At 36.8% G+C, this 21,474-nt stretch overlaps 1 protein-coding gene across 1 annotated transcript in view; it reads left to right on the forward strand.

The window, feature by feature from the left end:
* Window positions 1-21,474, forward strand: part of STK3 (serine/threonine kinase 3) — a 128,383-nt gene that overhangs the window by 19,389 nt on the left and 87,520 nt on the right. Inside the window, exons 5-6 of the mRNA XM_005516995.3 lie at window positions 6,984-7,148; window positions 7,575-7,742. Coding sequence (XP_005517052.1) covers window positions 6,984-7,148; window positions 7,575-7,742 — 333 coding nt within the window. The remainder of the gene's footprint in view (window positions 1-6,983; window positions 7,149-7,574; window positions 7,743-21,474) is intronic.

The following is a 21,474-nucleotide window of genomic DNA, read 5'->3' on the forward strand; positions in this document are numbered from 1 at the left end:
ATATGTTCAACCTAATCAGAGTGTTTAGATGCAGTAATCTGATACTTCCCGGAAGCATCAGACTTAATGTGCATGTATTAGTGTAAAAAGACCAGCTGGGAATGGACTTAGTCAGTTAAAGCAATTCAGCTGACCCAGACCCCTTTAGAGAGGCCTCAGGAAGGAGAATGACTGTATGCAAGAGAACCTGTGGATGAGTTGTCCCAACAGCTGCATGGATTAGGTGGTGTGAGATGGACTGGATAGATGTACCCTGCAGTATCCCTTGTGTGTGGCATCCATAGCCACTTAGATATATATATTTGTGAATTAGATGTATAATTATAGATTCATTAATTAATATAATTAATTATATATATAATTATAATCTTCTAAGAGATGTGGAGAACTAGAATTTGCTGCTTTGCTCCAGATTTTGATTTTTAAGATTGGCTTCATGTCTAATGTATTTTATGTAGGCTGTTAAGTTGTTCACTTTTATCATTCACATTCTTTTTAATATATAATCTCTATGTGGTTTTGATGGTGAAGGATTAGAAGCTGCTTCATGGCTGATCCTTATTTATAGAATAGCACCAACCCATCAAAGGGACAGCATACAGGATTAGAACTAGCCAAATATACCAAACAGATCAATGTTCCACAAGGTTTTAAGTGAGGATCTTGACATGAATGGAAATCAGAAACAAAGAAGGAAGATTATGATTGTGAAATTACACTAAGGTTCAAGGTATAGAGCTTTGCTGGTGGAAGAATGATGCTATGTATGTAAAAGCTCAGAATAAAATAGATCAATTTTTTTACAGGAAAAATACTGCCCATATAGGTTGATCAGGAATAGAATAGTGTAAGAACCATACATCTAGATCAGGATAGCAACATTGACTGGAACATAATTTTATATTAATATTAAATAGTTTTGTTTCTTTAAATTGTCCTGTGTGGTAATTATCAATGGCGCTGCTTGTATGTCAATATCAAACTACTTCTAGAAGTAGAGAGTACTGGGTATTGAGTAGATGCAAGCTGTGTGCTGTGACAAAGCATGTAATGGTCTGGTTCTTAGCTGTTTGTATGTTGAAAGTCACTTATAGGGACACAGACACTACACTACCTATACAGCAACTTTTAACCATGCTTATGAGGACAGATTCTGATTTATAGTAAAGAAGGGAGGAGACATAATCAGGAAGCATTTTGATATAGATTTTAAAAGTTTATTTGTGGTTTTGTAAATAAATGAGTAGGAGCTTTGGATCTGTTTTTATGTACTTTGGTCTCTTGTTACTTCTAACAATTGGTAGGCCACCTCCATTTATTTCCCCAAATTCCGTTAGGTTTGCATTACTTTATGTGTCAGTCTCTATGATATAAAGGAGAACTGTATATTTGTCACATTAAAAGAAAAAAAAATTCAGTATTTCCCAACAAAACAGTTTTTTTCTTATCTCATAAATCCGAAGACATAAGGTGTTGATGCATTTAGGTAATCAGTATTCAGGAATGTGTCCATATGTCCTTTTTTTGCAAGTTGATTATGATGGAAGACATTGTAAAATCCAGATGGGGTTAACTGATACGCTCATCACAGGGAAAAATCCAGAATAGAACAGAAAACAATATTTCAGTTAGAAGGGTCCTACAATGACCTGCTGCCTGACCAAGTCAGGGCTGACCAAAAGCATGTTTTTAAGGGCTTTGTCCAAATGCCTCTTACACACTGACAGGCTTGGGACATCCACCTCCTGTAGGAAGCCTGTTCCAGTGTTTGACCACCCTCAGTAAGGAAATGCTTCCTAATGTCCAGTCTAAGCCTCCCCTGGTACAGCTCTGAACCATTCCCACCTATCCTATCCCTGAATACCAGGGGGAAGAGCTCCGCACCTCCCTCTCCATGTCCCCTCTTCAGGAAGCTGTAGAGAGCTGTGAGGTCACTCACCCGTCAGCTCCCTTTTCTCCAAATGAAACAAATCCAAAGTCCTCAGTCCCTTCAAGCAGGACATTGCCTCCAGCCCTTTCATCACCTTTGTTGCCTTCCTCTGGACACATTCTCATCCTTTACCCTCACTCTTCAGCTGTGGGGCCCAGAGCAGCACACAGAGCTCAAGGCGAGGCCGCACCGAGGCTGTGCAATGGGACAGTCACCTCTGTGACCGGCTGGTGATGCTGAGTTTGATGCACCCCAGGAAGGGGTTTGTCCTCTGAGCTGCCAGGGTGCACTGCTGACTCCTGAGCCTGCTGCTGACCAGCACACTCAGATCCCTTCCTGCAGGGCTGCTCTTGAGCCATTACTCTCCCAATTTATGCTTGTCCCTGCGTTGTTACATCCCAGATTTAGAATCAGTCATTCAGGCTTGTTCAGTTTGATCCTGAACAAGTGCTCCATTCTGTCCATATATATCTGCAAGGCTTTTCATTCAAACGGCATCTCCCACTTTGGTATCCTCAGTGAATTTTACTAATGGTTCATTCAATTCCTGCATCCAGATTATTGATAAAAGTAGTGAACAAAACTGGCCCTAGAACTGAGGGATCATCATTGGTGACAGGTCAACAGCCAGATGTAGCCCCATTCTGTACAGCCCTTTGAGCCCTGCCCTTCAGCCTCCAGCTCACTGTGTATCTGCTCATCTTGGAGAATGCTATGAGAAACACTGTCATAAGCCTTACTTAACTAAAAACCAGTATCCCCCACTTACTTTTCCTTCACTGTGGGTGGATGATCTTAGACAAAGGTATCAAACAGGCCTTTCCCTTTGTGAACCCATGTTGACAGTGCTTGATGATTTCATTGTTCTTTCAAAGCCTTTCAGTAGTACCTGGAATGATGCTTTCCATTAGTTTTGTAGAAACTGAGATTAGACTAACAGATGCATAGATTCGCAGGTCTTCTCTCATGCCCTTTTTGTAAACTGGAATAACACTGCCTAGCTTCCAGTCAGCAGGGACCTCAGCCACTAATTTTTCAAGAACTAAAGCCAGTGATTTAACCTCCTTAAGAACACACACTTGCCTTTTTTTCAGGCAGTTAACTAACTTACTTGTTCCGTAGGAGTGATATATTTTGGAATTTGTTTATTTTGGGGTGATATTCAAAGTTTAAATATAGAAAAGTCAGCTAAAGCAAACAACCCATGATTTTTTTCAAATTTATGCAAATGCACTTAATTTTGTTGTATGGTGTTGTAAATTATACTAATACAGAATCATTGAATGGTTGATTTTGGAAAGGATCTCTGGAGGTCATCTGGCCCAACCAGCCTGCTAAAGAAAGCCCATCTAGAGTTGGTTGCCCAGGGCCATTTCTACATGGTTTCCAGGGAGGTGGACTCCACAGGTTCCCTGGGTAAACTGCTCCAGTGCTTAGTCACACTCACAGTAAAAAGTTTCCTGCTGTTTAGAGAGAATCTCCTGTGTTTCACAGTGTGTCCATTGCCTCTGTTCCTATCACTGGGCACCACTGAAAAGAGCCTGACTTCATCCTCTTTGCACCTCCCCTTCAGTTATTTGCAGACATTAAAAAAATTCCCCGTAAGCTTTATCTTCTCCAGGCTGAACAGTCCCAGCTCTCTCAGTCTTTCCTCCTGGGAGAGATGTTCCAGTCCCTTGATCATCTTTGTGGCCCTTTAACTCTCTCTGGTGTGTTCATGTCTATTATACTGAGAAGCCCAGAAGTGGACCCAGCACTCCAGGTGTGGGGTCAGCAGTGCGGAGCAAAAGGAAAGGATCACTCACGTCCCTGCACCTCCTGGCAACTTTGTCTCATGCAGCCTAGGATACCGTTTGATTTTTGACAGGCAGTGTAAAAAATACTTAAATACTATTAATGTGTGCAAAAATATCTGCACAAGATGGTTCTGGTCTACAGGAGCAATATAAGTGGAGCTTTTTTTACAGCGCTTAGTGCATCCAATAAGAGAAGAAGTGGTCTATGTGGGGCTCAGCTGCAATACTGCATGGTTAAATAAGGTTTCAGGGTTTAGAAGTATACATGTGGAGAACTTTGTAATTTATGTGCTTTCACTGTTATGCATAGACAGTATGTGTTCTGCAAAAAGTTCAAATTGCATAAAAATAATGAAATTAATGATTTTGAAATCTTTTTTCAAAGTGCTTGTTTTGTGGTGATTGCATGGTATTGTTCAATATGGCAGTGCATTATTTTCTGAAAAGGGAATTTTGTCTAAGGAAGGTGGGTGTACTGTCTTGGGTAAGGCTGGAAATTCATTGCATCCTTCTAAATATTATTACATATTAAAGCCAAACATTTTGTTTAAGTATTATTGTGCACATGCTTGGCTGTGTTTAGCAACAACATAAGCAGTAGTGATTTTAGTGACTGCATCATGTTATATAGATGATGATTATACAAAGCACAAGTGCATAAATCTAGGATGATTGGAGGCTGGGATTGATGTCTTAGAACAGTGTAAATCTGTTCTTCCTTCTTTTTTCCTATGCTTCCTTGCTACTGCTGTTTGTGATAAACATGACTTGTGCTCTCTGCCTGCTACTTAGAGTTGGTATTCACTTCTCTGGGCTTTTTTGACCACTGTGTGTATTTGCATGTGTAAATGCTTTGTTCTTCTATAGTATTTAGCTGTGCTAGAGCTTTACTTTGCTGAGGGTCCCAAGATTGGGCATCAGGCTGCAGTACTCCAGAATTCTCTTTTGGTTTGCTGGATTCTCACTCCATAGCTTCTTTGCCAGCCTTTGGTTCCAGTGTTCTTTTAGCCTCTCCTTTTGAGAACTGGATTTTGCCATGCAGCTACAAAACCACTTCTCCATCTTGAGCTGATGATCCAAAGATCTCCATGTGGTTAATTTTTCAAGAACTAAAGCTAGAGGTTTACCTCCTTAGTAGAGCAACATTTTGAAGAGAGATCTCTGCTATGTCCTTTAAGCACTATTTATCATAATACTTGTTTATAGATTAAAGTGGGAAGAAAGTTTTATGCTTGTCTTGCTACACGTTTGTCAGCGCTCAGGATCATTTTCTGTTGCATGTTCAGGATTAGCTGCATGGAAGTCTTTGGAGATTCAAGGCATTGTATTGTTTCTGAAACTGTGTGGATTTGGCAAAGCTTAGGGAGAAGGTGTTGTGCTCAGCATGTCTTAAACCATTCAAGATATACAGTGTTTAATAGCCAGAGTTTAAATTGCCTGAAGTATGAGTTTGCAATTAATCACAGTTTTAGTGATTCACCATAGAATTTTAGCTCACATATTGAGGCTTGTCTCTTTCTCTGGGTATCCTTTTGACCGTACTTCTGTTTATTTTACAGTTGATGTGAAATACCAGATCAGGTAGATGGTTTTACTCCCATGGCACAATGCCAGGAAAGTTGTTTTATTTGAGCTGTGTATTAACGGGGTTTTCAGTTTTTCTGGCATGCAGTCCTTTGAAGCATCATGGCAGTCAGCATAAAGTAGCACAAATAAAGGCTTTGAGCAGTGTGTTGCTGAATAGAAACACTGAGATATCTCGGAGAGAAATGGTGGGGAAGGAATGCATAATGCCCAGCAGAGGCAGTAACTGCTTGACTGGGAGCTAATATACCACCATCAATTTCATCCTCTGCTTGCACAGGAAAAGGTTTATAAAAGTCTCTGGAACCCTTTGAGTATATCAACACATGCACTTTTTTAAAGGCAATGCAAATTTGAGCAGCAGCTACTTTGCTTTGTTCTTTACTATGCCATGAGTTGAATCCAGGAGCTGTTTTGTTGGAAAAATAATTGGGCAGACAGGTTTGTTTTCAACGAGGATCTGTCTGTTACAGTTGTTCAGTGGAAGGGCTGACACAGTGTGAATTACTGCTGTAGGCTGCAGGGAAAGGAGGGACTCTGGAGCTTAGGAATGACGTTTAAATAAATGTATGTGTAACTGTGCCCTTGGACTCCACACCTAGGTTTTATGAGACTGGATAGAAGCTGCAACAGAGAAGTGGTTCTGTTTGTTAAATAATTAAAACTTGTTATGAGCAGCTCAAGTGCAGATAATCTTGCTGACTAATATTTTTTTTTTCCTTTTTGTTGATTCATTCTTTTGGCATAGAGTGATTGCAAGTGGGTTTTTTGTTTCTTACAGGCTTTTGATGGTGGTTTTCTTGGAGGAAGGTGTGGATGGATGTCAACCAACACTTTTAGAACTGATATTGGAAGGAATTACTATTGCTTAATTTAATTTCTGTGTAGGATTGGAAAAGTAGAGGAAAGGGGAAAAATGCAACCCAGCATTGCAGCCAAAGCAGAGTATTCATCTTCAGTTTTGCAGTTTCTTGCATTTCTGAGAATATGTGAAGTTTGTTTAGTTCTTACATTGAAGCATCAGTGTACTGTAATTAACTGGCATTTCAGTTGTATGGATAACTTCTTTGTATTTCCTTGAGCAAATTCATCACATGGAATGAATTATATGTGCATGTTTTTGCTTTTAGTCGAGAACAAATGCTCATGAAAATCTGAGGAGTGTTCTCAGGGGGGTCTGGTACCTGAAAAAGAGACTCTTGCTGTTTCTCTGATAACACTTTTTCAGGAGCTTATGTGTTTCTATTGTGTTGATCTAAAGTGATGAGGATAAACAACTGCTAACTGGTGACTTACTCAAGAGTCTGTGTTGTTTATGAAGCAAGTAAAAGAAAATACATCTCAATTTTTTTCACTCTGTTGTGTTTTCTTTGGTAATGAAATGTCTGTCAGCTTGTTGCCAGTTGACTTGTTGCAATTGTAGCAGTTGTGATGGCATGTAACTCTGCAATGTATTAGAGTTAAGAGAAGCATTTTGGCCTGTCAAGTCTACACAACATCTTCTTTTTCTATAGTTGGCATTAAATTATTTTTTATTCATTTTTTTAGCTTTAAAAAAGAAAGTCAAGCATAATGCTCTTTCTAATAATCACTATGAAATGATGATGATTTAAATAAGTCAAATATATGGACTTCATGTGTATACCTGAAAATGGTTTTATGTTTTCTTGCAGCTAACAGAAGATGAAATTGCAACTATTTTGAAATCTACTCTTAAAGGACTTGAATACTTGCACTTTATGAGAAAAATACATAGAGATATAAAAGCTGGAAACATCCTTCTTAACACTGAGGGACATGCAAAATTAGCTGATTTTGGTGTGGCTGGCCAGTTAACAGTAAGTAACTGTGGAAAGATAATTTAAAAATTCTATAGCGCTCCCAACCTTGTTCTTTCACCTTTGTCTTTTGTCTTGAATTTTGTGTCTGAGCAGTGTCACTGCCACTGGTGGTAGTGGCAGAACTAACATTCTTTATCATGGTGAGTATTTAATGTAGTGCAGGGCTATTTGGTTTTTAGTTGTTTGTTTTTATAATCCAGTATATCAAGTGCCTGATGATCCCTTTAAATTTTAGCTTGATGTTTGATCATTGTCACTACTTTGGCCTCAGTAGGTTTATGGGCTGAATCTGTTTGGTCTTAATTGGAAGGCACTACCAATTGACCTTTGGGTGGATAATTTAACTTTTAAATACAGAATTGATATAAAAATAATCTGAAAATAAGCATCTCTGGTTTAATTGCATAAATAATGTAATTACAGGATACAATGGCAAAACGTAATACCGTTATAGGAACTCCCTTTTGGATGGCTCCTGAAGTCATACAAGAGATTGGCTACAACTGTGTGGCAGACATCTGGTCCCTTGGTATAACATCAATAGAAATGGCTGAAGGAAAGCCTCCGTATGCTGATATTCACCCAATGAGGGTAAGTGTGTTTGTGGTATTGTTTGTTTTATTATTAAAAAAAACAAACCCTCAAACCCACAAAACATTCAAACCCCCCTAATACTGGAATCCTAAAGCTGTATGTTTATGAATAGAGATTTTAATACTAACAATTTTTGCTTCCTGTATTGCTTCCTCTTGACTCCAGTTTGCCTGTGTTTTAACTTGTTTCCGTAAGGTTTCAGAATGCCTTTATCTCCGTTTGAGGGGAAGCTGCACCAGGAAGCTCTTAATTGTCTTTGGGCTAATATATGGAATCTGTTTCATACTGTATCTGCACTTGGAGACTTCCATCACCAAGAGTCCCTCTGCTTTTGAAAGGCAGTTTTGAAATAAAGGGGACCTGAAGAGGAATTCAAAACTGTCCTATGGGAGCAGTGCTAATATTACTATTAGTAACAGCTGACAGCTTTTATTTATTAGTGACTCCTTAAGTCTCTTACTGAAAAAGTTTACTTTTTGCAAAATAAATAGTAAAGAGAATTAGTTGCTTTATGAGGAGTAGCAGTTACAAAGGAATTACTTGGAGAAGTTAATGGGGAACAATGTTTATCTAGGGATAACTTGACATTGTTAGTCATGGTGTTATTATTTTGTAATGAGCTATAGAATAGCTATGCTGATTGCACTGAGCATCAATAAACACTCCATTCGTAAATTGTTTAAAACCCGTTTTGAATTAAGAAGGCACTTTATATTGCTTTAAGCATACCTTTTTCCAGAAAAATCTTTGCAATTTGCAGCAAAATTGTCATACATACTAAATTATTTTATTCAGTTTTCTTATACTGGTGCCTCATATATCAGAATCTTACTATAAAGAGGCCATCACTATAGAAAGAGAAGATCCTGTTAATATACAATTACTGTAAGGTGATGCACATCTGAATTCAAGTGTATTTAGTGCTGTTTTAGTTTGTGGTGTTCTTGATTTTTGATTGTATGTGCTCTTTGGAGGAGAGATGTCTCTTGAAATTTCTGTTAAAGCTGGTGGGTGATTTTCATTTAGAAACACTACATAATTTTGGAAGCAAAGTTTAATAGTTTTCCTACACCATTTTAAAATTGCAATTCAAACTAAAAATACTCAGGTGAAAGCTGAGAACAAAATAAGTATCTCTGAAGCTGGATTTCGATGGGAATTATAGTTAAGATGAAATAACCTCTGAAAATACTTTGAAGAATGATGACAAATTAAATACACTTGATCATGCTAGTATTTTTGGTTATACTTCTAACAAAAATGCCTTGATTACATCTGAGTAACATCATTGTATGTGGTTGAAACAGCTGTTGAAAGGTGAGGACTACATTATCGTTGAGGATTTTTATGTGCATGACAAAAGCTGCTTATAAATCAAAGGTCACTGAGTTTGAATGCTTGTGAATCTGTTTAATTCTTGCAATCAAGTGAATGCTATCAAAGGCCAATGTAATATAACACAATTCTGGATTACATACAACATGTGTTCTTGTTAATAAATTACGTTATGGTTTTTAAGGGCTTGTATTTAGTTAGTACTCTTTTGTATATTTGATACCTCCAGTTTTTCTTAATTTTTATTAGTGAGTTGTTACAGTGGTTAACAAGAAATACACAGATTTAAGTTGCAATAGTTTTTCTGGTGTCATATGATACAGCTTCACAGGATTTTTGGCCATATGTAGATGCTTTGTTTTAGTTATGACACAGAATTGATACAGGCAAGCATGAAAGCTTGGGCAAATTTTCATTGCTTTTTCTAGATGTTGCTGGAGTTCTGTGGTATTTATGTAAGGCACAATTTTGTTGCCTGGGAATGCACAGTGAAATTTCCATGCACACTATTTTGCTGTAGGCTGGTTGGCACTGCCACAAAGGTAATGCACTGCCAGTAGGCTATTTCCTTGTCAACTGCATTTACAGCTTAATAGAAATATTACATGACTTCTTTAAACAAGTGTTTTGGCAGAGAGGAAATAGCAGATTCCATGCAAACAAGCATAGCTTCCTCTACTTAACCACACTCTGACTTCTCCAAAGAATTGTACTAGTTTCAGCTGGGAAGGAAGAAGTGGGGGGTGCAAAATGGAATTTCAGGTGGGAGGGGGAAGAAGAAACAGGTTTTTTCTGTTTAAGTATTCCTGTTATAGTGTGTTTGACTGTGTCATCCATGCTATTTCACTTGTTATTGCTGCAAACCTGAGTTCAACAGGAGCTATACTTGTCTCACTTGGTTTGAGGCTCAAAGGTCAAGAGCACTTGCCAACTCAGTAGTTGCAATGCTTTATTCACCTAAGAATTATGGACTACCTCACATATTTGATGTCAGAGTCCTTTTCTGCTTTTGCTAATGATGAAAAGCGAAACTTCTGTATTTTCTGTGTTTTTTTTCAAAGGAGTGTTTTCAGGTAGTTTTAAAGGAGGGAAAAATACAGATGCCCTGAAGGTTGCTCTAAAACATGGTGATACAGCCACTAGAAATAGGAAGGAATTTGCTGATAAAAATAAATCACTCAAACCTAGATAATTTAACTCATCTATCAGGGCTAAAAGCATTTTGATTGCGGTAGACTGTGCATCAGCCAGGGTTAATGTGCAAACAGTCTTCGCATCTGCCTTTGATTGCTCTACTGTGATGAGCAGTTAGCAATTTATAGTAGAGCTAATTAAAGGGAATTTCAGTGTGGTTCTAGATCAGGACTCAATCTCTTCCTCTGAAGCTTAATGTTTTAACAGCTGAGTTCCCATGTCCCCAGCATATATGACTGCAGCATATATGCTGTAGTGATAAAATATTTATGTCCTACCCCAGACAAAACTTAATTCAAGCCATTAACTCTTTTGTTTGGTCACACCTTTGCATGTGATATCTATCCTTATTATTTCTAAATTCCCTATTTTTACTCTCTAACAAGAGCAGAGAATGGACTGTTTTACTGTAACAGTTGTGATTTTGCTTTTTTGCTAAAAACTGGTAACATGCTCGTAAAATATCCTTTGTCTTTGCTACTCAAGCCATGATCTCAAATTGTCATCTAAGAATTGTTTTTCGTGGAATATCCTTTAAGCTGTGTAGTTTTCATATGATCCTTCTCCTGCTGATACTTGGCTTTAGTAACAAGTAGATTAACAGCACTTTGCTATAAAGCTAGTCTTAAAACTTAAGCATGGCTCTTTTTGAAGTCCTTCTCTAGGCCACCCTTACTAAAATTGTTCCTCATGTTCATGCAATGATGTGATCAATTATTTCTGTAAGACTGAGATTTTTATGATCAATGTAAGTGTAGGCTGCTGCTGTTAGACACATCCTGTCTGTAGCCAGGAGTTCCTGACCTTTCCATTAAGCAAACACTAACATTTTGTGGTCTCACATATATGGAGTTGGATAAAGCAGCTGATCTTCTGAAAAGTTAACGTGATAGAAACCTCCTAGAAGTGGGCCAGAGATGTTGTAGTAGCATGTAGTGGACAGAGGAAATGGGTTGAGGGGAGTTACTGTTTTTGAGCCTTTTAGACCAACTATAGAACTGCAATGTGTGTTTTATAAAATTTCCTCTTCTTTGTAAGGTCAGCAGTTACTGACAGGTTGTTGTGCTTCAAATAAATGCTGGTATCTCTCTTACAAAAGACAAGATAAAAAAAAAAGAAAAAAAAAAGCCCAGATTCTTCTCTTTCATGCTTATCGGGCAGCTGCAATAATTCACGTTGTGGCATGGAAGAAGCTAGTGCTAGATGTGTTTTTCAACACTTCACAGTATTGGTCTTTGTTTCTTTATGGTGAAGTTTGTTGGAAATGGACATGTGGGCATCACATGTTCTGCAGTGAATTGGAGGAAGCCAATTTGAACTGCTTCCATTTGCCTTAAGTTCAATCATGATATTTATTTTTCCATGGCACTTACCCAGATAATCCATGCCTCCTGCTTAGCCTGTGTCATTTCTACCCTGGACTAATCTGTTTGTAATAACCTTTTATTCCTGATGTATCTCATAACAAACTACAATTTCGCGGTTTTTTATTCTTGACATACTGCATTAAAACTGGAGATTGAAGTGAGAATTACTGCTCTGTAGGGCTCTAAGAAAAAAGGAGGTGTCATGTGGAGCATGGCAGTCATATTGGGGCCAGTTTTTCAGCCATTGAGAAGACACTTTCTGTATGCCTTTTGTGCTAGAAGTTGAGGAGAGGAAAAAAGGAAAACCACTTCTGTCTTTCTGTATAGTCACTCTTGCATTTCTTCTCTCCAACAGATGGTGTTATCTCATTGGTTTCTGTTATTTTCTTTAAGAGTTCACCTATCTTATCTTAGCATTACAGCTTTTAAATTAGACTAGGTTTGTAAAAGTATATGGTTTTCTTATTTTAGTGCTTTTGCTTATCTTTACAAAGACTTTGATTAACTTCTAAAAAGTCCTTTACCTTTTAAGAACTTTCTATGAGACACTGTTAATTTGTAACTTGAGGTCTTCTTGTCTGCTGTGTCAAGATAGAATGAGCTAATATTTAAAGAGTTTAAAATATAGATATTTGATTGTACATTACTGTTCATTATTTTACTACTCTTCACAATCTTGTGGAAGAATGACAGTGAGCTGTGATGTTTTGAGGTGCACGTAACATGTTGCAGTGGGGACCTAAGACACTGATATAGCTGTGACAGCAGAGGAGTTAGAGAAGCATGTGTTCTGTTGCAGGGTTTTCAGAGGACTGTTGTAAAACGTTTGGCCCTCTCTAGGCTTTAAATGGAATTTTTATATTTGCTTTATTCAGACCTAAATATAGGTGATGGGTGCAGAGGGGTGGTATTTCTGCCTGTTTCCATGCATTTTCAACATCCATTTCTACTGGAATGAGCTTTTAGGTGGTCACATGTTAAGCTTGATGAGAGAATGCATCCCTCTGGAAGCTGACCAAGTAACAAGAAATAGCTTTCAATGATATTGTTAACAGGGTGCTCCAGCTAGGTGGGAACAAAAATGTGTCCTAGGCTGGGACTGGTGGAAGAAATGGATCATCTGTTTTTGGGCATCAACAAAGTTGACTTAGGTAGTTGCAAAACCAGTCTCAGCTGGCCATCTGTTAATTTATTATGATTGAAACTTAGTGATTATTTAAGGAAACTATGGAGCTTCTCTGAAATTGGCTCTTAAAAATGCTGGTCCTAGGGGATAAAAGGGCACTTTTGTAGCTGTCCTATTTGTCCTTTGAGGCTTTTTCTGGTTGGACATATTGATAAAATTAAACATGATTCTAGACCTTTCATGGCTGGGTGTTCCCCCACCAAGCCTTCCCCCTTCTCCACCTCATTCTGTTCCACCTTTAAATACTGTTGCTATGATACAGCAGAACTTCATGGGGGAAACTCCCATGGTCTTCAATTTGCAGGCAGCTGAAGGCAAGTTTTGATTCATAATGTATTTGCCTTTGGTACTATTTATAGGCAAAGTTTCAAATAGGTGTTATAATTTCATTCAAGAAACAAAATAAGCGCTGTTAACACCAGACTTTATTTGTCTAAGAGAAGATGAAGCATATTCTCTATATAGACTGAGGAAAAAATAAATCTGTCTCAAAGGAATTGCTTTTTACATAAATCACCATGAGAAATACAAGTCCATATTCTAATGGGATATGGAACATTTTTTCCTTGAATGAAGGACCAGTTGCCACTCTGCTAATACCAGTGCTGATCTGGGTATTGTATCTTTGGTAGTTTTTATTTTTTGTTCAATAGTTTTCAGGACTGAACTCTATGGAAGCATGACTTATTTTCTTAAGGGTTCTTAACAAAGAAAAGCTTTAAATTTTAATTAAATATGCTGCTAATTCAAATTAGTCCTGTCTACCTGCTCTAACCAAAATGTGAATAATTGTTGTGTGGGGATTGTTGTATGAATCAAAACAAAAAAAGATGAGGCAATGCATTTTTTAAAAAAAAGTGCTAAATGTTTTTTTCATTCAAGATTTATTTTACTTGTCAAAATAAATCTATTTACTTATTTAAAATTAATGATCAATTTTTATAGTGTGTGAACAGACCTCTTTACCTGAGCTGCTTATGGTATAGTAAGTAATTGCTGAGGTGCAGACCAGGTCTTAACACCCTGTTCATGATTTGGCTCCTTTCAGCAAAGCTTCTGGAATAAGATGATAAATGTTGGACAAATGAAAATGAGTACATTTGAACTTGCATATCTGTGCGTGTTTCCATTTTTTGTGAACAAATACCTGAGGTCCTACCTAAAAGAAATATTTGCATAGTTTGCTAGAATCTTAATATCTGGATAATAGATCTACTGATCACCAGGAGAATTGCTGTAGTTGTCACAACAATTGGACTTGGTAGCTTATTTCATCAGCTGTTACTCTTTAATGGGTATATGAAAGCATGTTTTCTATGGGTTGTTATATGTACCTTAATGTGAGGAGATATATTTCTGGAATACAATTAAAGCAACTGTTAACTATTACAGTAATGGCATTTTTGCTAGATAAAAAGAGAGGCTTTAGATACTTGGTAATTGTGTCAGTTTGACATTACTTTTATTGTGGTTATTTTTAGCAGTGAATTGAAAACTAAATAAAGGGCAAATTGTGGTCCTGCAGAAAAATAATTTTCTGTCATAGTTTCACTTATGGCTTTTGGGCAAGCTGCTCATAGAGGTGCAGAGATCCTGTTCTGTAGATTTTTAAATTTTTTTTCATTTCAAATATGGTTCTCCAAACTTAGAGCTACCATTTCTGATTTTAGTTAAAATATGTTTTGTGTTCACTTACATATGTAAGGTGATTTCAAGTGCTTTCTTCCTTAAACTCATATTTTTTGTGGAAACCCTAGTCATAGATACAGACATATTACCCTTTGAACATAACTTGTTTTTAATACATAATGCCTGCAGGATTAAAGCAGGCAGTGAATTTCAAAAGGTTTTTATTTGCTTATTTTTTTAGTGATCAGCCCGCCTATGGATTTGCTGTAGAAGTGAAGGGGAAAAATTCTTATGAGTGAGGAAGTCAACCCAGGGAAGTGTTCTAGGGGTATAGTCTAGTTTCTTGTGATACAGAAATTTAATTTCTTGCAGTTTTTCAGTGTGCCTAGCATAGAATTTTAGTGAGAATTCCTTTGGCATGGCTTAGTCTAAATATATAAATGGACTAAAAAGAAACGGTATGTGAGTTGTCCTCAGACAGTGAAGACAAGTTTAGAGGTATCTGGTTACAAAACATACGAAATATAGCAGGTGATATTTTATTTATTTTCTTAAATTGCAATCAATAGTTCATTGATCGACTTTGCCAGGCTCAGTGACATGTATTGAGCCTCCTAGGGAATGATGTGCCAGCATGGCAGCATCCAGTTTCCAAGATTGGATAGCTTGCTATGCAAATGGATAGTGTGTTTAATATCAGCCCATTTTATGTGAAAGGGGAGATTTGTAAATACCACTGTGAAAGCAATATAGGAAAAATACCATTTGTTCTCTGGCAAAACTTCAAAGACAGTGAAAAGTTTCTTCCTAATAGCCCAAGGAACATTTCAAAGAGGTTCTGCTATGTGGCTTCCCAAACAAAGGATTGACAGATATCTCTGGTTTATTGAACTCTTTAATGATACGATATTAGCATTGATTTGCTGTGAAAATCCTAGATTACTTGAGGTGTGTTCAGTGATTAAATTGGAGGATTACAGCATCCTATTCCTGTTCACATGAAAGCTTTTGAAAAAGTCTACAATCTGATGTATGTAATTGTTGTCTTCCTGTAGTATTGCTTTTTTAATTTACCCTCTTTTTTTCCTGCATGTCTCTATCTTGCTTTTCTTTTTAGTGAAGAGATGGCCTGGAAGTTCATGTAACGAAGCTGTTGCAATGTTAATAAAGTAAAGTTAAAAGTCACAGAATAGTTGCAGAGTCTAGCATACATGATTGACTGTGGCTTAGATAATGCATCCTCACACTTTCACATCACTAGAACTTTCTTGATGTCACTAGAAGTTTGGGAAGTATAATAAATGTTTATTACTGTTAAAAGTATAAATTGTACATTTTTTAATTTTGTTGGGTTTGCTGGTGCGTATGTGTGCAAAAAGGAAATGTTAATCTGTCATGTGTAATAAAGTAGCAGAAACAGAATATTTGAAATTTGTACTGGAACTGGAGTTTAATTTGAATTAAATGGAAAACATTTATTGCATGCTTCTAAATGAGGATTTAATTAAAATTAAACTAGTGCATCTTTTTAGACTTACCCCTGAATAGGAAATTTGAGACATGCTTCAGTTGATGGTTGGTTTTCTCTGACTTCGATTAATCACTTTCAAAGTAAGTGGAGGATCAGTACAGTAATTCTGTAATTACACACAAGTCAGTTAACTTAAAACTTTTAAGTAAAATAACTGTAAAGGGAGTTTGATGTTGGTTAGTTTCATGTAATGCTGTGCATCTTCTGTGAGTGATTCAGATTCTTAGAAGTGCTAATCTGAAAAAAGGACCCATACCATAATGCTACCTATTTATTTACAAGATTCTTGGGTGGTAAATGTTGGACCTGGGAAAAAATATTTTTCAAAGATGTTGGAACATGAATGAATGAAGGCATGAAATTAATGGAAATATTCTTGATGACTTGAGTGAGCACTGGCTCAAGCCCTACGCCTGTAAGCACTAAGGATTACATGATAGAACTGTTAATGAGGGGAAAGCCCGGAATGTGTCCAGCAGACCTAGCATGAAACAGATTAACGGTATCAGCTGTGGCTGGGCTGGCTGCTTTCTCCTGGGCAAATGTTAAAAGCAAACAACCTTCCACCAAAAAGCTTATTAAGAAGTTTTAAATTGCTGTAGGTTTGCTCATTTGTGATGTTAGTAATACCGTAAACATAGATCACAGTGCAAAGCAAAATGATTTTGAAACTTGAAGATCTCAAGAAAATTTTATTTGAAATAATCAATTTGTAGTAAATAATCAAGATGCATTAAATCTAAAATGACAGTTTTAAGATGACAAGACTTTTTTATTAATGAGCTTTACAGCCATTGTTATTTAAAAAAAAAACCAAACAAACTTTCGGTCATTTGTACATGTCATTGTATCCTGAATTTATTCAGTTTCTGTTGAAGGATATTGTCAAGTATACCACTTTTAAGTGAAGAGCTATACATATTAGCTACAAATATATTTCAATTTTTTATTTCTATTATCTTTCAAGTTCTAGGATTAGCACTAAATATACAAGGTTAATTTTTATTCAGAGTGTGGCAGTTAGCTTCATTAAAGAGGAGGGAGTCTGTATATTGCTTTTAATTAAAATGTCTGTTTTAATTTTTGTATATAACTAATACCTTTTTAAGCCAAAAAAGAACTTGGTAAACAATTTTGGAAACTTGAATTAATGTTTGTTTATTGAAGTGAATTGTATGTTCGTTTTTTTCTTAAATATGTTTTCTGACAGTGTATCTAGTTGACCTGGAGGAAGTGCTTTAGAGACTCGCTTGCTGTATTGCCAAATTCTTAGCATGTTATTACAAGTTTTAAAAACAGAAGTGTATTTACTTGGATTTTAGGTGAAGTGATATCTGATTTTTTAATATGTGGGAGAAAACCGCAATCAAATTAGGAGGAAAATATTAAGCTTCTGTTGCTACTTACCAGTAGATTTTTATGTGCTTTGAGCCTATACTGGTTGTTTACATTCGTAAAGAATCTAAAAAATTGCTTAGATTAGGAGGAGGAAAAAAATTTGGAATGAAGAAAGCTTATAAGGACTGCATGTACCCTGTTTCTGTCCTGGTATTATATTGCCTTAAAATGTACACTAGGTAATTTTTAAAGAGGATGATGCATATTTAATGAAGAAATTTATTTATTTAAAAGGAAGGGCTGCCAATCAGTCTAAATTTACTTCAGTTAAAACTTGATGGTCTAAAGACAACTTATAATCCTTTTCTTGTTACAAAGTATTGTCAAATTTGTAGTAGTATCAGTTAAGTTTATGGAAACTTCATTTTAAGGTGGTTTAAAATAAAAGTAAATCTTTAATTTGTATTTGATGGCACCTGTTTTCATTTTGTTTCCCTGGCAACACCAGTGGTACCAAAAATTGCCCACAGACCACCCTGATTTTAGAGAAGAATGAAATCAGCCTGGCTCAGCCTTTGATTTAACTGACTAAATACTTAGACAAAGCTTTAATACAGAGTCAGTACTTTGCCAATTAACTCAAATGATTTGGGTGTACAATTTGTGCTTTTTTTTTTTAATTAGAATTCTCTGTACTAATATAAGTTTGTATTTTTCTGCTGTTTTTAAAATGCATTGAGATACAGGAAGTACTTTTGATACACTGTCTCAAAAAGTGTGTTTGAAAGCTGTATTAACTGCCTGCAGAAAAGTAAAAACTCATAGTTTCTAGATAACACATTCTGCCTCCTTATAAAGCAGCACGGATCCAAGATTTTCTTCCAGATGTAAATTGTCATTACGTACATTTCCGTGGGGAACAAAGGCAACATCAGTGTTACCTTCAGATTCTACTTTCATCTGTGTTTCTTAACTGTGTCTGAGAACTCACCTTATGAAAATTACATATATGTTGTTCCAAATGCCACAAATCTTAATGCTTTATCAGTTTGTGTTTCAGAAACACAAACATGGACATAATTCAAAATACTGCCTATCATTACCTACTTGCCTGAAAAACTGCTTTACTGACAGAAGCCTCGTCTGCTGTGAGGAGCTCCTCCTCTGGGCTCCGTGCTATACTGTTGATTATTAAAATAAGGAAAAAGTTGGTGTTCTGGTGGAGCAATTCACATTTATAGTGATAGTTACAGGAGTACTGGACAGTCTGAGAAGTGTAAGGTGTCTTACATTTTCCATTCTCCCCCAGAAACTTAGAATGATTTTGGAAGCTAATGAAATAATCTGTTCCCAGAAAAGAGAGTACCTCTGATGTAGTTCATGGGTACCTGTGGTGTAGTAATTCCCAGTGTCCTGGTGCTGGGACTGGAGGCATTAGGGATGGCAGCCCAGTATTTTCTCTAGTGCTGCTCCTTTTCTCATGCTATGAAAACATAAAACGGGTAGCATCAGCCAGCACAAGATTTATTGGCAAACTGACGTGCATATGTTGAAACAGTCATCTGTTTCAAGTGGGATGTTCCTTAAGAAGTGTAATAATCATGAACTGTAACCTGGGGCAGAGGGCACATCTGTACTGGGCAGGTACATCCAGACACGAGTGAACTTTGCCTGTACTGTCCCCTTTTCAGTTTTCTCTAGGAGTTTCTCTGGAGTAACTGTGTGTGCACTGTAAATGTCTTGCTTTTTGTTTGTTTGTCTGAATAATATGACTAATTTGTACAAGCTGTATTTTTTGATATTTAGAAGTGGCTAGCATTTGATTCTTGGTGGTGAAAATGAGCATATGCAAGTTCCTAATTTGTAAAACATGCTGTTGTTAAACAGTCAGAATAATTAAATTATTTAGAGAAATTGGCACAAAGTTTCTTAGAACTCAATCCTTCTAGCAGCTGTGTGAATTGTCATGTATAAATTGTGACTGTGGAGTAACTGGTTGCATTGCCACTTGCTTGGTGTGAAAATACGTGGAGTGTGCAGTAGCTGGAAGGTTCTTTCTAGACTGGAAATACTACAGTAAACTGATGGTGCTGGAGAAGGGTCTTACTGCTGTAGGTCTGGGTAAACCGTACGACACGCTAAAAGCCAGAGGACATGTCTGTCTGGATGGGTGTTGAAAAGTTGGTGGGTGCTCTCTTGGACAGCTGTGCTGCCCAAGGGCAGAACGTGGCATGGTTCCAGCTCAGGAGCAGTGCACTGCCCCGACATACCTCTGTACCCAAAGTAGTGTACGTGGCCTCTGAGTTTGTTTCCATGTTTTCCTCTCTCTGTGTGAAAGATGCCTTTTTCAGGCTGTAATTCATAACCTTTAATACAGAATTAATTCACAGAGCTGGGACTGAGTGGGGACACAGAAGTGCATTTCATCAAGCACCTAAATCATATGTTGCAGGATTTCTGCTGCTGGCTTGTTGACTTTGTGCATGTTCAGGTTAGATTAAGATTTAGTTCAGCACTAAATTAGCTGATGCAAAATTCAGCCTATTAGATGTCTTTTTAAATTAACTTACTGCAGGAGAACAGTGTATTCTTTTGTTTCTGATTCAGCATTATGATTCCTAAAGCTGCTTTAGTGTTGTCTGGAAGGAGCTTTGATAAAAATCAACTAGACTTACATGCCCATAATATAAGGGTTTGTTCTTGACCCCTTAGTACTTATAGATTAAGTCAGTGGGTATAATGTTCATTTTCTTAAGCCTTTAAGTCCTATATGTTTTCCAGGTATTGTTTCGTGCACTGAGCACGTTCTTTTCCTACTGCTTTTTAACAGTGTAGTTAGGATGTTACCTTGATTCCTTACCTGTATTCAGAAAATAAAAACACGGTTGGCTCAGCTTGCTTTCACACCTGAAGGGAACTTTTTTCCCATAAAACTAACCTTTAATGTTAGCAGAAGAAGATCTATCCTCAGCTTCATAATGACATTTGTAACACATTTAATTAATGACAGTTGTCAGAAGACACATGGTGATTAGAGGGAGTGTGCCAAACCTGGCATTGACACAGGAACTTTTTTTTTGCCTTTCGTAACATAACTTTGATTAAAAGATGCTCTTGATGCATGTTGCCAAAGTAAATAATTTTCACACGCCAGAATTTCAGCAATTGACAAAAGTCTCTACCTTTATTGGTTTCCTTTGACAGTTAAATTTATAAAAATAGCCTCTCAGTGTGACTTTAAAAGAAGTAAGCTGGATTACTGGGGCAAAGGCATCCAATCTGGAGCTAAAAACAGGCACTGAAAATACCTTCCTTTCTGATTAAATTGGAGAATTGTTACCTAGGCTCTGCTGCTGTAGTGTACACACAGGGTGATTTGACTTCTGCTTTATTCCCTTCTCTAGCTTTGTTTTGCTTTCATGATAGGAATCAAAAACTCTTATCAGAATTTCATGATTGCTATGCCCAAGATGTGCTTTAATTTTAAAAATGTATTTAATTATTTATTTGTATTTCTCTACTTATTTATAAACGTCTGTAATATATACTTATTTATAAACATTTTAGTATTATGTTTGTAAGAATTCTACTAGACTTCTGATGTTGAAGTGGGAGCTTTTTGGTTGCTATTGAGGCTTCAGAATTTATTGACAAATTCATCTGTAAGGGAAATTTGTTTAACAGAGTAAAACATTATGTTTCTAATGCCTTTGCATTTCAGATGGTAGTGGTTTAAATTATGACACCAGCCCTGTGCCTTAGGGCTTGCAATTCTTTAACTTTTTTCAGATGCATCAACTAAGCATTGCCTAATTTGTTATGAAATTGAAAGAAAAGTTGTTCAATAATTCTTAGTAAGTTGTGCTGCTAACATCTGTTTCTGATAAAATACTGGTAATATGATAAGAATTGAAAGAATTGTGTGATTACTAGTTTCAAATAACCATTCCAATGATGGTCAACCAAAGACAGCTTTTCTTTCACTGAGAGAGTCATATATATGTATTGAGTGTTAAGTCCAAATGGCAGAGAAAGCTAATGCTGTTGGGATGCTATGCAAAAGTAAGGTGTGTTGGTTTTGGATGCTGTTCTTTACAGAACCTCTGGCAAATGTAGGAGTTAAGTTTTATGTTTTCCCTTATTAAATTT

Source organism: Pseudopodoces humilis, chromosome 1 (genome assembly GCF_049639895.1).
Source record: "Pseudopodoces humilis isolate 2021_Gansu_Grassland_sample_001 chromosome 1, ASM4963989v1, whole genome shotgun sequence".
In the NCBI taxonomy this organism is placed as follows: Eukaryota; Metazoa; Chordata; class Aves; order Passeriformes; family Paridae; genus Pseudopodoces; species Pseudopodoces humilis.